Source organism: Onychomys torridus, chromosome 8, assembly GCF_903995425.1.
Source record: "Onychomys torridus chromosome 8, mOncTor1.1, whole genome shotgun sequence".
Lineage (NCBI taxonomy): Eukaryota > Metazoa > Chordata > Mammalia > Rodentia > Cricetidae > Onychomys > Onychomys torridus.
In genome coordinates, this window is record NC_050450.1 from 97,200,574 (window position 1) to 97,217,026 (window position 16,453).

Below are 16,453 nucleotides of genomic sequence, written 5' to 3' on the forward strand. Positions count from 1 at the left end.
AAAGCGTTTATTTGGTTTCTTATCTCAGGTCATAGACCACTGAGCAAAGCCGAGACAGGAACCTGGAGGCAGGAACTGAAGCAGAAGCCACGGAGGGGTGCTGCTTACTGACTTGCTCCTCACAGCTTGCTCAGCCAGGTTTCTAATACAACTCAGGACCCAGGGGTGACACTGTCCCCTCCACTGGCGGAGCCTGCCCCTGTCAATCACCTAACAAGAAAATATCTTATAGACTTGCCTACAGGCGGTTTCTTGAATTTCCTCTTTCTAGCTGACTCTAGACAAAAACAAACAAACAACCAGGACCAACCAGGACCACACATGTGCACAAGTTTGCCAATCCCCCTGTGGGTTTTGTTCCGAGTCACAACCAAGCCGCAAAGCCACATCACCTGTCATGGCGTGAGGGACGCTGGTGACCAAGACCCTCTGGTTCTGCATTCTGACTCCTGTCTCCGGGTTCTGCATATCCTTCACCAGCGCTTCAATCTGCAAGACACAACAGGAAGAGCCCACCGAATGGGAAACTCATTCCAGAAGCTTTTCACAGCACGAGCAGAATCCAAAGACACAAAGGGGACCCAGGGGCTTCCAACCTGGTGCAGGAGCCAAATGGGCACCTAGCAGCTACAGTACAACTGAACTACACGTATGCTCTGTAAACAGATGCCTCTTTTGTAGCCAGAAGGCCACAAAGGGTTGGATTCTGACCCAGGGAATGTGCAGGGCTCAAGATCACACAAGAAAGATTCTGATGGACAGAGAGAGAGGGAGGCATGGGTGGGAGGCAATGCCCTGTGACTCTGGGCGACAGAGAACAGAGGGACAGGAAGTGCTATTTGACGTGGGAATGGCAGGTGGCAGCCAGGCCCTATTATATGCCATTCCTGAGTCAGGTTTTGGCCCAACAGCTGTTTGTGGGGAGCATTTTGGAAATGCGCCCATAATGAAGACAAGAGCATGGAGGCAGAAAGAGGTTTTTCAAAGGTAGAAAAAGATGAGGTGGTCCATGATCCGTTCAGAGTTCCTGCAACAGTCCAGGGAAGAAATCATGAGGCTTCTCCCCTGCCACCACACCCCCAAGCTGTCCCAGCATAAGAGCTGATGAACTAGAATGGTTCCTAGGATCCTTTTCTATTGTTCTTCTAATGTTTCAGGAGGCCTGCCTTCACCATCCTATTCAAAGCCACAAGTTTACACCTTAGGTCTCCTGATCTCCCACTTGCTTTTTCTATAGCCTTCAACTTCTAACACGCAAAGCAATTGACTTTAGTATGTGGTTTAGGTGTCTCCCTTTGCATCTGGAAATTCAGCACTTGGAGGCCGGTTAGAGCCCTGCCTAGCATTCTGGAGGTCCAGGGTTCAAACCCCAGTGCCCTGAGGGGAAGTAGAGGAAGGAAGGGTGAGAAGAGGAGGGGTTAAGAGGAGAGAAACAGGGAGGGGAAAGATAAAAGCAGACACATCACTTCTGCTTTGGCATGCTTACAAAGGGCCCCAGAGAGACTCACACTATCTGGAGATGACGGCCCCAAGTACAGAAAAAGGAAGAGTCGGGAGACGAGTTAAAAAGTAATGAATGTCCAAGAGAGTGCTGAGGCCAAAGAAAATTCACGAATAGTCCAAGGAAGCTTAAAGCATAGGAAGACATCACAAGATTAGCTTAGACTCGCTTCCCATTGTTAAAAGACTTTTATCTTCTGCTGGACATAATAGCACACCACTGTAGCGCCAGCATTCGGGAGGGAGAGGCAGGAGGATCACAGCAACTTCCAGGCCAGCCGAGGCTACACGGTGAGACTGTGTATCAATAAAACCAAAATAGGGAGCCAGTAAAATGGCTTAGCAAGTACAGGTATTTGCTGCTCAAGTGTGGAGACCTAACTTTGATCCTCAGACACCCACCCCATCAAGGTGGAGGAAGAGGACTAACCACACAGGGTTGTCTTCTGACTTCCATGTATGCACTGTGGCGCACACACCAATACCACACACACACACACACACACACACACACACACACACACACACACACACAAATAATAAACAACTTGTTTAATTTTTAAAAATCCGATAAATATTTTCCACAGAAAAATGGTGCCACGTGACCGTAACCCCACCACCTGGAAGGGGAGAGGTGGGCAGGATTGCTTCAAGTTCAAGACCAGTCTGGTCTACATCCTGAGCTCCAGGCCTGCCAGGACTACACAGTGAGACTTTGTCTCAAAAAAAAAAAAAAAAAAAAAAAAAAAAACAAAAAAAAAAAAAAAAAAAAAAAAAACAAAGATATAACAACAACAGCAAAGTAATATTTCCACTTGAAAAAACTAAATGAAAATAAAACAAAAATGTTTTATATGCTCAAAAGAAACGATCTGGATGTTTCTGTTGGTGTTTGTGGTTGATACTGACTAAAGGTTCCAAACTTCATTTCCCTCAGGAAGTCCTAAATGACAAGGAGACTACCTCAGGCCCTCCCTCAGAGTGCTTCCTATATGGCCATCGGTGTTTCAGCAAGCAGATGTAGCCCGGGCAATGCTGGGAAACCAGAGAACAATAGCATCTTGTGCAGTCATCTCTCCATCCTCTGGGAAGACAGTCCAAGATCCTAGTGGATATTAGAACCACAGATAGTACAAAATCCAGGGTATATTAATTTGTCATAAAGATACATAGGAATGATAAAGCTTAATGTATATATAATGTACAAGAAGTATTAGGGTTTGCATCTGGTTTGGATCTGAAAAGTCCCTCTAAAGACATGTGTGTTAGAGGCTTGGTCACCAAATCTGTATAGAAGTGGGGCTTTGACTTTGGAAATCAGTATGGTGGTTTCTCAGAAAAGTGGGAATCAATCTACCTCAAGACCCAGCTATACCAATCTTGGGCATATACCCAAAGGATGCTCAATACTATCACAAGGACACTTGCTCAACTATGTTTATAGTAGCATTATTCATAATAGCCAGAACCTGGAAACAACCTAGATGTCCCTCAACCAAAGAATGGATAAAGAAAATGTGGTACATTTACACAATTTATTTTTTAAATTAAAAAAACAATGACATCATGAAAATTGCAGTCAAATGTATGGAACTAGAAAAACATCGTCCTGAGTGAGGTAACCCAGACCCAGAAAGACAAACATGGTGTGTACTCACTCCTAGGTGGATATTAGCTATAAAGTAAAGGATAACCATGCTACAATCCACAGCCCCCAGAGAAGCTGGGTAACAAGATGGCCCAAAGAGGGACTCATGGATTTCCCTGGGAAGGGGTAACAGAAGAGATTTCCTGGGTAAACTAAGGGTAGGGAGCTGGGGGTGAGGGTGTGGGGGAATGGGAACATGATAAATCAGGTTAGGAGCAGGATGGGGGAGGAGAGTAATGTGAGAGATGTCTTGATGGGAGGGCCATTTGGGAGTTAGGGAGAAACCTGGTGCCAGGGAAACTCCCAGGAATCCACAAGGATGACCTCAGCTAAGACTCCTAGCAGTAGTGGAGAGGGTGCCTGAACTGGCCGTCTCCTGTAGTCAGATTGGTGACTACCCTAATTGTCATCATAGAACCTTCATCCAGTATCTGATGGAAGCAGATGCAGAGATCCACAGCCAAGCACTGGGCTGAGCTCTGGCAGTCCTGTTGAAGAGAGGGAGGAGGGATTATATGAACCAGGTGGGTCAAGATCATGACAGGGGAACCCACAGAGACAGCTGACCTGAGCTCATGGGAGATCAAGGGCTCTAGACCTACAGCTAGGGAGCCTGCATGTGTGTTACAGTTGTGTAGCTTGGTCTGTTTGTGGGCACCTAGCAGTGGGATCAGGACCTGTTTCTGGTGTTTGGGAACCTATTCCCCATGCCGGGTTGCCTTGCCCAGCCTTGATGCAGAGTGAGGATCTTGGTCCTGCCTCAACTTGATGTGCCATGCTTTGTCCCAGGGGAGCCCTTTCTGAATGGAAACAGAAGAGGAGTGGATGGGGGAGATAGATGGGAGGTGGGGGAAGGGGAGGGGAGAAGAGAGGGTAAGGAAAAACTGTGGCCAGTATGTAAAATGAATGAAAAAATTAATAAATAAAAAAAAGAAGTGTGGCTTTGAGAAAGGATCATGGGGATTCTAACTAATGGGTTAATCCACCTATGAGTTCATAATTTGACAGACTATTAGGGTTGATGGAAACTTAGGGGGTGGGAAGGAGTTGGAGGATAGAGTCCTTGGAGACATTTCCTTGCAAGCTATATCCTGTCTCATCTGACCCCTCTCTCTCCTCCCCTGTCCCCCACTCTAGCTTTTGTCTGTCCCCATTTAGTACATTTGGACTGAGGTTGATCCCAAGTTAACAACAGAGAAAAATTGAAGCCACCGATAAGGAGATAATGCTGTAACAATACGACAAAGACCACGTCCAAAAGATCATGTGAGCACAAGCCCTGGAGGGCTTCCACAAGGTGAGCAGTAGGAAGAACAAAGGACCCCCTCTGCCTGTCCCTGGTCCTCAGCTCCATCCTGAGGCCTGGGAGCTGCTCACACCTGGACATACACTCAAGACCAGCCTGTGCACGTCCTCACTAATGCCCAAAGCAAGCTGCTCCCCAGTTCACTTGCTTCTTCTCAAGTTAACAAACTTGATTCTGTCACCATTGGTTCCCTGTGACTTAACCCAACTGCACCTCCAACACTGCGCAGCTGCTATGACAAACAAGTCTTTTTGCAACTTGAAGGTGCTTGTGGTCAGAAGCAAAATGAACCCCAAGTTCTCATCCCCCTCCTGGGATTCCTTTCTCTCTTAACTGAAGAACTTGAGGCAGCCCATTAAAATCTCGGGATTTCCTTTCTCTTCTCTAAAATGGGGATGATGGCAATATGTGCCTTATTGATTGATATGTTTGATAATGGCATGGTATCTAATTAAGCCACTATATTAGAATGCTTTATAAAGCAAGACATACATTTGATACATGTTCTATATAAGGAAAGACATATAGGGTGGATATCCCTTATTCAAAATGCTTGATACTAGAAGCGTTTTGGATTTCAGACCTGAGATATTTGCATACATGGCACATCTCAGAGATGGAAATCTACTACATCTAAACATAAAATTCATTTTTGTTGCGTGTACTACTTCTGATATGTGGCCAAAAGGGAGTTTTATGGAATTTTCACATGAACTAGTTTTTATTTTTCTTATTTTGTTTTGGTTTGGTTTTGTTTTGTTGTTATTGTTAGTGGTGGTGGTGTTTGTTTTTTATTTTGTTTATTTGTTTGGTTGACTGTGTTTTGTGTGTGTGTGTGTGTGTGTGTGTGTGTGTGTGTGTGTGTGTATTTTTGACTGTGGCATCAAAAAGCTCCTGATTCTAGAGTGTTTGGTTTCATATTTCTATATTGTTTTCATCAAGGATGCTGGGAGCATAAGCTGTCATGCTTATATTCATTTATATTAGTAGTATGCATGCCCTATGTTTAGATCTATGTTTAGATGCTCAGAGGCAAAATCCCAACATTACCACTGAAACAAATTCAGATATTTATTGAGCACTGGGAAGGTACAAAAAGGTGAAAGATATACCCCCTAGATGGCAGAGATGTACCACCAGTCCTCAGAAATAAAGTAACAGAGACGGTTATATGAAAATGAGTTAACTAACATAAAGGCGAAGAATCTGGATGCCAGGAGAGCTTAGTCCAAAGCTCTGCTCCAATCCAGAAGTAAGGAGCCTTATGTAAGTTGCTAAATTTGGGGGGCAGGAGGCATAGCTCAGTGGTAGAGCACACACTTAGCATGCATGAAGCGCTTAGTTTTACATCCAGAATCCAAAACAAACAAACAAACAAGAAGCTGAAGTTAAACGTTTTATTGATGTGTTTGAATCTCCATAAACTAAAGCTTGCAATCTACATCATCATGGGGATATTGTAACGATTAAACGTGATTAAACATGGAAAGCATTAAGATACACTATAGTATTTATGAGATCAAAAATGCACATTGAATTATAAACCAAAAAATAAGGACAATGCTAGTGGTATTAAGAGACGAAGAGGAAGGTGACTAAAATAACCCCCCAAACTCTTCAGCAGAGGGCAGGTGGAATTGTCCCTTGTCATGAAGACAGGGCTGCACTCCAACAGGGTGACGGCATGGAAGAGATCTGAGGCTTTACACAGCAAAGTGGGGAGGCTAACACTTGAACTTGTGTGCACACGCATGCTTCAGATAGTGGTATAGACAATGCTCAATGAAACTGAAAAGCTGACTCTAATGTCCTCCTGCGTGATCCAGCCAGCCCACCCCAGATATTCACGTAAAGGACTTGAAATCAGGACCTTGAGAAGAAATCTGCATCCCCAAGTTTACTCCATCATGATTCACAATGGCCAAAATGTGGAAAGAATGTAAGTATCTGTCAACAAGTGAAGAAATCAATAATACGAGATGTATACATGCCAGAAGACAAGTCTGTAATATTCAAAGATTCGGATGAGCCATGTGGACATGATTCATTTTGGTAAATGAAATAAGTCAGACACAGAAGTAGATAAGTCACTCATATAAAGTACCATTTGAATGCAAAATCAGGCTATAGAATGCTGGTTGCCAGGCACTAAGAGGAGAAGAATGGAGATTTGCTAACTAACAAGTATAAAATTTCAGCTAAGGCCAGGCGGTGGTGGCACACACCTTTAATCCCAGCACTCGGGAGGCAGAGGCAGGCGGATCTTTGTGAGTTCGAGGCCAGCCTGGTCTACCAAGCAAGATCCAGGGAAGGCGCAAAGCTACACAGAGAAACCGTATCTCGTGAAAAAAAAAAAAAAAAATTTCAGCTAAGAAGAGTAAGTCCTAGAAATATGCTGTATGATATTGTTTTGTTGTTGTTGCTGCTGCTGTTAATAATAATGGTGTACTATACATTTAGAAATTTAAGCTAGATCTCATGTTAAGTCTTACCACAATAAAATAAAATTAAAAATAAAAGAGAGAAAGACTGACCCAGCTGCAGTGCAGGTTAGAGATCATTCAGGGAAGCCCTGAACTGGAAAGTTCTACCTGCTACCTCCCACTCAGCCACATTGCTCTGAAGCTGGAGGGCTCCCACCTTCTCAAGAATGTGTCCTCATTCGGCACCGAGGGGCAGCAGATTGTATTTCATCTTTGCTACAAAATTAGCATTTGCAGCTAAGCCACCATTGCAAGATATAGACTGAGATCAGGTGTGTGGCCAAGGCCGCTCCCAGACACAGGCCAAGGCTCAGCCTGAAGGCAAGACTCAGCAGCTCCAGAGACCCCCCCCCCCCTTACTACACATTTCTGTTTGCAAAGACATTTTCCAAGCTCACAGTATCATCAGGAACAGATATTGCATTTCAGGGTCTGGGCAGATGGATCAGCCTATGAAGTACTAACCACAAAACTGTGAGGACCCAAGCTCAACCCCCACTCCACCACTCATGTAACCCTAGAGCTGGAGAGCCAGATCACCAGCCTATCCTAACCAGTGAGCCCCAGGTCCTAGTGAGAGACCCTGCCTGGGTGAAAGGGTCCTGAGAAACAACACCCAAGGCTGACTTCTGGTCTCCATACACACGTGCACAGGCACAAACACATATGCACGTACACACACACACACACACCCCTACATTTCAGATCCACCCAGAGCTTCAGTTTGGCTTTCAGTGAGGTAAGACCTCGGCAATGTCTCAGGCCAGAGGTCGGCCATGGAGTCAAGTATCAGAGAGACAAAGAGAACCAGAGACCCCAGTAGAGATCGTGGATGGGGCTGGGAGATAGCTGCAGCCAGTAAGATGGTGAAGGGACAAGGAAGCCATAGAAATAGAAAGGTGTAGAAATGTGGGAGGGGTCATCACATTTGGTACAATATTAATATTAATGTGGCTTCCCAAGAGTTCTTAGCTGTGAGTCTCAGATACCTAGGGTATTCCAAGAAGCACCTGATTTTCTGAAGTTAAAGCCCAAGATTCCTTTTCTTCATGTCAGTTGCCCTACTGAAAGGCTAAAATCACTTAAAGTGTGTTGTGTGTATGCGCACACATGCATGCACATATGTATGTTTGAGTGTGTAGAGGTACACGTGTGTGGAGGCTAATGGACAATCTTGGCTGTTGTCCCTCAGGCACACCCTTATTTCTGAGGTCTCTCACTCATTGAGTTCAGAGTCCTGGGGGTCTACCTGTCTATGCCTCCCCTACACTGGGTCACAAATGTGTGCCACCACACACAGCTTTTTTTTTTTTTTTTTAAAGGTGGGCTCTGGGTATCAAACTCTGGTCCTCATGCTTGCAAACTGAGCATTTTCCCGACTGAGTTATCTTCCCCACCCTCAAAGCCGTTTGGTTAGATGAGACAAAGTTGTTTCATGCAAAGGAGGTCCATATATTGGAGAAGAGGTCAGATCCCGCCTTAAAAGTTAGAAACCAGAGTGTCCCCGGTAGAAAGTCTGCAGATTTGGTTCCTTGTCTTTGCATTTAAAAAAAAAAAAAAAAACCCTAGTTATTAAGAATTTGAAAATAACATTCAGAGGAGGAATAATGGGAGTTATTTTAGAAGCCACAATGAGGGAGTCAGACTCCTTTCTAGCAGGTGTGTCAACCTTCACAAAAAGGAGAAGCCCGTGGGAGGGGTGCATCACACTCGCCTCGGGGGACATTGTGAGGGAGTTGGCACACTGCGATTCCAATCAATCTTTCTCACTTTTCCCCTCAGAAATCCCTCTGAGGGGTCTCCCCAGTCACTTAGAACTGACAGGATTTTTTCGCCCATGGTGCCATCTCTGAGAGACTGTTATAAGTTGAAGACTGTTCCCCAATCTCATATATTGAAGGCTTCAGCCTTAGTATCTCTGAATAGAGCTGATTTGACAAGTGGGGTCTTTAAAGAGGTGGTAAGAGCCAGGTGTGGGGGGCACACACACAATTCCCCCCAGCATTTGATAGGCACAGGCAGGAGGGTCAAGCAGTTAGAACCAGCTTGCTGTGTTACACAGCAAGATCCTGTATTAATAACCCAGGGGCTGGGTATGACAGCATGGGTCAGTGGGTAAAGGGGAGGCTTGCAACCAAGGCTTATAAGCCAAGTTCAGTCTCTGGGAGCCACACACTGAGAGGAGAGAACTAACTCCCAAAAGTTGTCCTTCGGCTTCTACACATGTGTGAAGTGAGGGTGTTCATTCACAAATAAACTAAAAAATGTAATAAAAAGAATATTTTTAATGGAAAGAACAAACCAAGGGCCAGTGGTAAAGCATGACCTAGCTTTCATAAAACCTTGAATTCAACCCCCAACAATCACAACACACACATACACACCACACCACACCACACACACACACACACACACACACACACACACACACACACAAAGACCAAATGAAGCCAACTGCATAGATCCTGCTCCAGTATAATTGGTGTCCTTATGAGAAGATTATTAAACCCAGCTGAGAAGAGGACATGAGGACAGAGAACAGCTATCTGTAAGTCAAGGTAAAGAGCTTTAGAGGAACCCATCCCTGCTCATGTTTCTAATCTCAAGGACTATGAGAAAGTGTGTTTCTGTTATTTAAACCACTCAACCCACATGGGGCTTCTGCTATAAACTTTCACACTGCCCAACATCCCTCCAGAGATAAAGGACAGCCACAGCCATCCCCACTCTATTCCCAGGAAGACAAGCTTCCAGGTCCTCTCAAGACAAAGAATCAGCTGGGTCTCGTTCCCAGGCAACACAGAAATGCCATAAAGCCAGGCCACTCCTGGGACCCTGGCTGACCCCGAGTTGGCCTCCTAGATGCACAAATTCCAGGCTGAAACCTGACTGCGGGTGAGCCAGGGACTCACGGCATCAGAAAGGGATCTGAAGCGATGGCTTTGAGGCTCTGACATCCCACCTACCACACCCACACTGCTCCCCAAATTAAGGAGCTGTCACTCACAGTGGAAGATCTCAGGGGCTGGAATTTTCCTTCACACTGGAGAAGGCTCCCAAGGGGGCAGTCATAATCAGTGTTTTCCTATACTGAGATGGGGAACGTGACCCAAAACCACAGGGTTGTTTTTCTAACCGAGGAGCGTGTGACCTTGCAACTAATCCACGGCCAGCTCAACTCAATAGATTAAAGACGTATACCAGCACTCTGTGCCTGGCCACTACATGGTGGTCTTGACCCAAAATCTGCTCTCTCCACCCAATTCTTAGATCATCAAGGCATTGCAGGCAACCCCAGCTAAGGACAACAGTGACCAGCTTCTACTGATTCGCTTTTGTGTCTTGCCCACCTCATACCTGGCCACTAAATCCTGTCCCATTGGAAAGTCCTCCAACCCACTCTGAACTGTTGTCTCTGCCTCAGGTGGTCCATGGCCTTCAATGTGTTCTCCAAGTCAGTCACCTAAGTAACGAGATTAGGCATCCACTCACCGTGTCCATACTGCCCCTTAAATTAAGAAAGAGTGTCCCATGGGGGTTGGGGGTTTAGCTCAGTGGCAGAGCACTTGCCTGGCAAGCACAAGGCCCCAGGTTCGATCCTTAACTCCAAAAAAAGAAAGGAAAAAGAAAGAAAGAGTGTCCCATGAACATTCTGAATGGGATCATTATTTGTTGGGGATGTGGCCAGTGTATGATAGAATATTAATTAGTAGTCCATGCTAGTAAAATTCCAACTTGGATATATAATATATCCAATTGTTGCCCAGTATCCCTGGGGATTACTATTTCAAATGTATGTTCAAACTACCTAGAAAGACTAATGCTTGGCTGGGGATGTAGCTTAGTTGGTAGGGTGCCTGCCTACAGTGCATAAAACCCTGGGTTTGATTTCCAGCACTGCATAAACTGGGTATGATGACACACGTCTGTAATATGAGCACTTGGGAGATGGAGGTAAGAGGATCAGAAGTTTGAGGTCACTCTTCACTGCATAGGAATTTTTAGACCAGCCTGGGATACATCAGACCTGAGCTTGGTATCAGTGTTTTTCTAAGATGCAGCCAGTATCAAGAAGCACTCACGCTCTCTCATCAGAATCACCCCGTAGCATGTAAACTAACCTATCGTATTCATCTCTCGTTTTAAAGACATCAAACAGCATCTCATTAAACACAGAAAGTATCAGATCTTCACCACGTCTTGTGAGACTCCCCAGCTGTGAGCCTTTCTTACCTCCAGCCTTCCTATCCACCCACCTCAACACTCACCCCAGGCCCTCTCTGGGCCTGGTGATCCAGCCTCAAGGCGTCTCCCATATTGACAGGCTATATCCTACATGTATTTTATATCAGCCTAAAATGTGGCTCGTCTTCCTCTTTTCTTGGAAAAACATTAGTAATGTTTCCAAACTCAGTTACAAGCCTCCTTGTGAAACCTTACTCCCTCAATCCTAAGCACAGCTTGCTTCTCCTGCACTGGTGAATCCTCCAGCAATGGCTGCCACAACCATGTACCACGTGTCTCCTTGTTTATCCGATATGACTTTGCCACTGGACTCAGAGCTCCTTGGTGTACCTGACACCTGGCACTGCTTCATTTTGTATACCAAATAAAAAGTATGGTATGAGAGAGTGATACCTTCCTTTGCCTCGGTCTCCTGACTACCTCTGCTTCTCAAGCCGACCTAAGCAGAAGCAAGATGCCAGAAGCCACACAGAAAAGCCAAGTCACCTAGCAGAGGGCTCCTTCCCATGGCATCAAGAAACCCCCAGGGCACTGGTAAGTGAAAGTGGCCAGGAGTACGACTATGGCATCAATGAGGTATATGGACCAGAACCAAAGTAAGGGTCCATGGGGCCAGAGCTCCTCATCTCTGCTCTTCAGTCCACCGCATGTTGCCAGCATGAAAGGCCTGGCAGGGAGGTCTCCATCTTTCTGTCACATTTGTCTTTTTAAGCCAAAGTTTCATACTCACTATGTAGCTGTGCTGGCTAGTTTTTACGTCAACCTGCCACAAGCTAGTGTCATTTTGGAAGAAGAAATCTTAATAAAGAAAATGTCTCAACAGGATTGGCCTGTAGGCCGGTCTATAGGGCATTTTCGTGGTTAAGGATTAATGTGGGAAGGCCCAGCTCACTGTGGGCAGTGCCACCCCTGAGCTGGTGGTCCTGGATGCTGTAAGACATCAGGCAGAGCAAGCACTGGGGAGCAAGCCCGTAAGCAGCACTCCTCTGCGGCCTCTTCCTCAGTTCTTATCTCCAGGTTCCTGCCCTGACTTCCCTCAGTGATGAGCTGCTACCTGGAAGTGTAATATAAACCAAGCCCTTACCTCTCTAAGCTGCTTTTGGTCATGGTGTTTTACCACAATAGTAGCCCTAACTAAGACAGTAGCCAAGGCTGGCTTTGAGCTTCCGATCCTCCTGCCTCCGCCTTCCAAGCACTGGGATTACACGCATGCCCCACTGTAACGAGTGTATGTGGTGCTGAGGAGTGAATTCAGTGCTTCATGAATACTACACAAACATGCTATTAACTGAGCCACATACCCAGGCCTTAACACATCTTGAACAAGCCCTGATATCCCAGATGAGTAGCAACCGGGCTAAAGGGCATTATCAGACACTTCACTGAGCTTGAGGTGGAGATGTGTGATAGAAACCCTTTGGCTCACAGGAGGAAAGGTCCCTCTGAACAGCATCATTCTCCCTGCCTTTGGAAAGAGCCCCCATTTCCAGGGTGTCTGGAGTTATGAGGGTATATGGAGACCCTTAAATTGGCTCACTTAACTCGGGGGAAATGAAGATGGCTCATTACTCATCTGGCTCACCCGTGGTCATCTTAATTTACATCAGCCATGTCACTTGTCTGTTCCCATCTTTGCAATGGTTCCAGGTAGGAGGTCAAACTGCCTTCAAGGCATTCTAAGGGCTCATTATTGTCTCCTCTGCCTCCATCTACCTCTCTGCCCTCTCCTGTGCTTTAGAATACATCTACTATAGGACAACATATCCTCAAACTCAACAGATTTCCTGTGTCTTTGTGCTTCCACACCTTAGAGACATATTGTTCTCTGTACCTGCAGTCTGTCTGTCTGTCTCTCTGTCTGTCTGTCTCTGTCTCTCTCTCTCTGTGTCTCTCTCTGTCTCTCTCTCTCTGTCTCTCTCTCTCTCTTTCTTTCTTTCTCTGCCTAGGCTCTCCCATTTATCCTCAGCTCTGTGTCCCCAAAGCACACAGGCCTTCTCACAACCCCCTCACCAGTCCTACACCATAGGAAAACTCTGACCACTGGATCACACTTGCACAGACAGGGCCACTCCTATATTGTTTCCAAGTTCCATTTGTGGTTGTATGCCTAGCAAGTCTCTTAACCTTTCTGAGCCTCAGTATCTTTCTCTATACAGGATAATGGCCACTGTCTGACAAAATAAACAAGACAATTCATGGAAAGCCTTGCCCACCTTGGACACAGCACACATCATAACACACAGTGAATGAGTGGGGAATGGTGCCTGCACCTAGGTCCACATTCTGCTGGCCCGGGCCCTTCTCTGAAAGTCTGATTGTCTAGCTCAGGTGGATAATTGCTGGGGGTCTCCCACCAAAGGTTCCTAAGGTTCTGTAGAGCTCTGTTCTGTCCACTGACCTAAGGGGCTCTGTCATCCAACCCACGACCCTAGTGAACACAGACAAGATACACACAGGATCCTTGCCAGCACGAGGCACACAGGGAAGCAATATTGTAGGCGAGGAGGACAGAGTCTGTAGACCCAGAGAGAGAAGTTACTCCCCCATGGAGTTAGAAGAGCCTGCTTCACAGAGCAGTAGGAGTTTGGCAGAGGGGGAGAGGGATGTTCCCAAGGATGCCTGGAGGGGTATGGGGTTCCTACAGAAATGAGAACATTCATGAGAGTCAGCTCCAAGTGCCTGAGCTGCTTTGCTCTTATCTGGGAGTGCAGGAGTGGGAGTTGGGTGATAGGGAGAGACAGGGGGATAGTGGAATCAGGACCCTGAGCAGCCAGGCTGCAAGGAGTGGACAGTACCCGTGAGCCTGGGAAGCCAATAGGGAGGGGAGGATGGTGTGAACTCAGTCGCTCAGTTTGAGGAAGAAAACCAGTGTGTATGAAGCATGTCACGGAGGAGAGGAGAGGCAACAAGGTACATGAAGTAGGGTGAGAGCAGAGGCTGTGTGGGAGAACGGGCTTGGGTGGGGGAGAGTGGAGGTAAAGGGGAGGTGAAACGGAGGGAAGGAGGCCTGGGGGAAAGGCTGTGAAGGAGGGGAGGGATCTGGGGAGGGGTGAGGAAGGCTGAGTGGAGGTAAGATATGCTGGGATTGGGGGGAAGGAGGCTGGAGAGCAAGACACCACTCAGAAAGCCAAGGGGAAGGGTGCTTGGGATTTAATAAGCACATAGGCACTGCAGACAGGTACTGTAAGACTCCAAGCCAGGGCCGCCCTGCATGGTAGAAAACAGTCCCAGGACACAATCTGAAGGTGATGTTTCACTTTCAAACACCAGACTCGGGCAGTTCCTTGTCTTTTTAAGAACTAGGAGCTGATTGTTTAATTTTCTGAGTGAGACAATATTCTCTTCCGTTCTCGGCATGACCCTCACACCTCTTCTACCTGGCTTCTCGAAGATGGCTGGGTATGATGAATGTCCTGATGTGCCCAGGACTGTCCGGCTTTTACCATCTTGTAGATTAGCACAGTTAGTCACCAACTGCACCCTGCTGCTAAGTCCGAGGGGCTCAAGGCAGGGCCCAGCTTGTCACAAAGCATCGGGCTAATTCTACTCAACAGGATAATCCTAAAATGAACACTGCACCGTGAAAAGTGGCATGAGCCAGAGGTAGGACAGACAAGTGACCTGAGACCTAATCCTGTGCATGACTCTTCCCACGCTTTCTAACTCAAAAGCCCAGAACAGAATGAACCACTTTGTCTCCAGATACATCACCCCACAGGTACATTCCTCCTCCCACATTTCCATTGTGGATGGACACCCTGTGCTGGCCATTTGCCACTGAATGGAAAAGGTTCAGATTGTACAGAAAATACACAGATTGTCATTCTCAAAAGTGGGGGCTCTCAATCCCTCAGATCACATTTTCTTGGTCCTTTACACACACACACACACACACACACACACACACACACACACACACGGAACGGGGGGGGGGGGGGACGGGGGAGGGGGAGAGTCCTGCCGTTTGGTATTGGGAAAAAAAATGGTCAAAATGTTCATTTAATAGCTGACAGCTTGTAACAATATCAGCTGTCTCAAATCCCCGCGCAGCCTCAAGCATCCTCCTCTGTGAGTAACAGGTTGTTTTCGGCCTCTGGCCGACCATCACAGCTGCCTTCAAATTCTCTACTATAAACAGTTTACGCGAAAATCATTATAGTTTTTAAATGCAACACGTACAGCAAAGAAGTCATTTACTACAACTGAGCAGCAGCGTGGACCGACCTACAGGGACGCCCTCTGCCCCTACCCAATCTTCCCTTGGACACTCCACCTACTGGGTCCCCGCCCACTTGCCAGGGACCCAGTGGGGACACCCGGGGTACCTTTTGGAGAAAAGCCATCCTCGGCCTGTACTGCTGGCCTTGGTGTCGGATCGTCATTCTGGACCCTGGATGAATTCACGACCACAACACGAACAGGAGCGAAGAGGGGAACCCCCAAGTTCACTGGCCAGCCTGATCCGCCCCAGCCTGGGCGTGGACCGGGAGGCGCAGAGAGCGGAGCGCGCAGGGCCCAGGATGCCGCCCGCCGCCCCTCGACTCTCCCTCGCACCCGCCGACATGCAAAGCAGCTGGAATTCGCGCCAACCAATCAGCGAGCAGCGCCACGCGCTCATTAGCATGCACTGCGCGGGCTCCGGCTTGCCACCAGGGGGCGGCGTCCCGCCCCACCTGGACCGAGCATCAGGTAGGAAGGGACCATGAGGGATGCTGAAGCTAGTGCATCTGTCCCAAGGTGTGTGATAAGCCTTGCTAACCTAGGAGGAGTTTGTACTGATTAACAAAGCACAGCGGAAACGGGGCTTTCCCGGGCCAGCCTGCACAAGAGTTGGGCATCTTCGGATAAGTTTAGCGCTAACCATTTCTTTACGGGAGAAGTAAACATTTTAAACAGGTTCGTGATGTCCATTATAAGTGTCCGCCAAGCTTTTCACAGATGAATGAGTGATTGTACTTAAATAAGTATTTAATAAAAAAAATTAGATGTTGACTTTTATTTATTGACCCAATAAATCGACTAATTGGTAAGACGTCGGTCACAAGGAGAGAAGAGTGAGGCAAAGGCTGATACACTCTTTAGCTGTGTATCCTTGGGAAAATCATATTTTATTTCCCATTCCTGCTGCTTGCATTTGTTGTCCATAACAGACCCTTAAGAGCACTTTTTTTTTTTTTTTTTTTTTTTTTTTTGGTTTTTCGAGACAGGGATTCTCTGCGTAGCTTTGGGCCTTTCCTGGAACTCACTCTGTAGTCCAGGCTGGCCTCGAAC

At 46.8% G+C, this 16,453-nt stretch overlaps 1 protein-coding gene across 1 annotated transcript in view; it reads right to left on the reverse strand.

The window, feature by feature from the left end:
• Positions 1-15,743, reverse strand: part of Rgs9 (regulator of G protein signaling 9) — a 64,102-nt gene extending 48,359 nt beyond the window's left edge. The window contains exons 1-2 of the mRNA XM_036195324.1: positions 15,508-15,743; positions 393-489 (exon numbers count right to left, since the gene is read on the reverse strand). Coding sequence (XP_036051217.1) covers positions 393-489; positions 15,508-15,564 — 154 coding nt within the window. The 5' untranslated portion in view covers positions 15,565-15,743. The remainder of the gene's footprint in view (positions 1-392; positions 490-15,507) is intronic.
• Between the last annotated feature and the right edge of the window lie 710 nt (positions 15,744-16,453).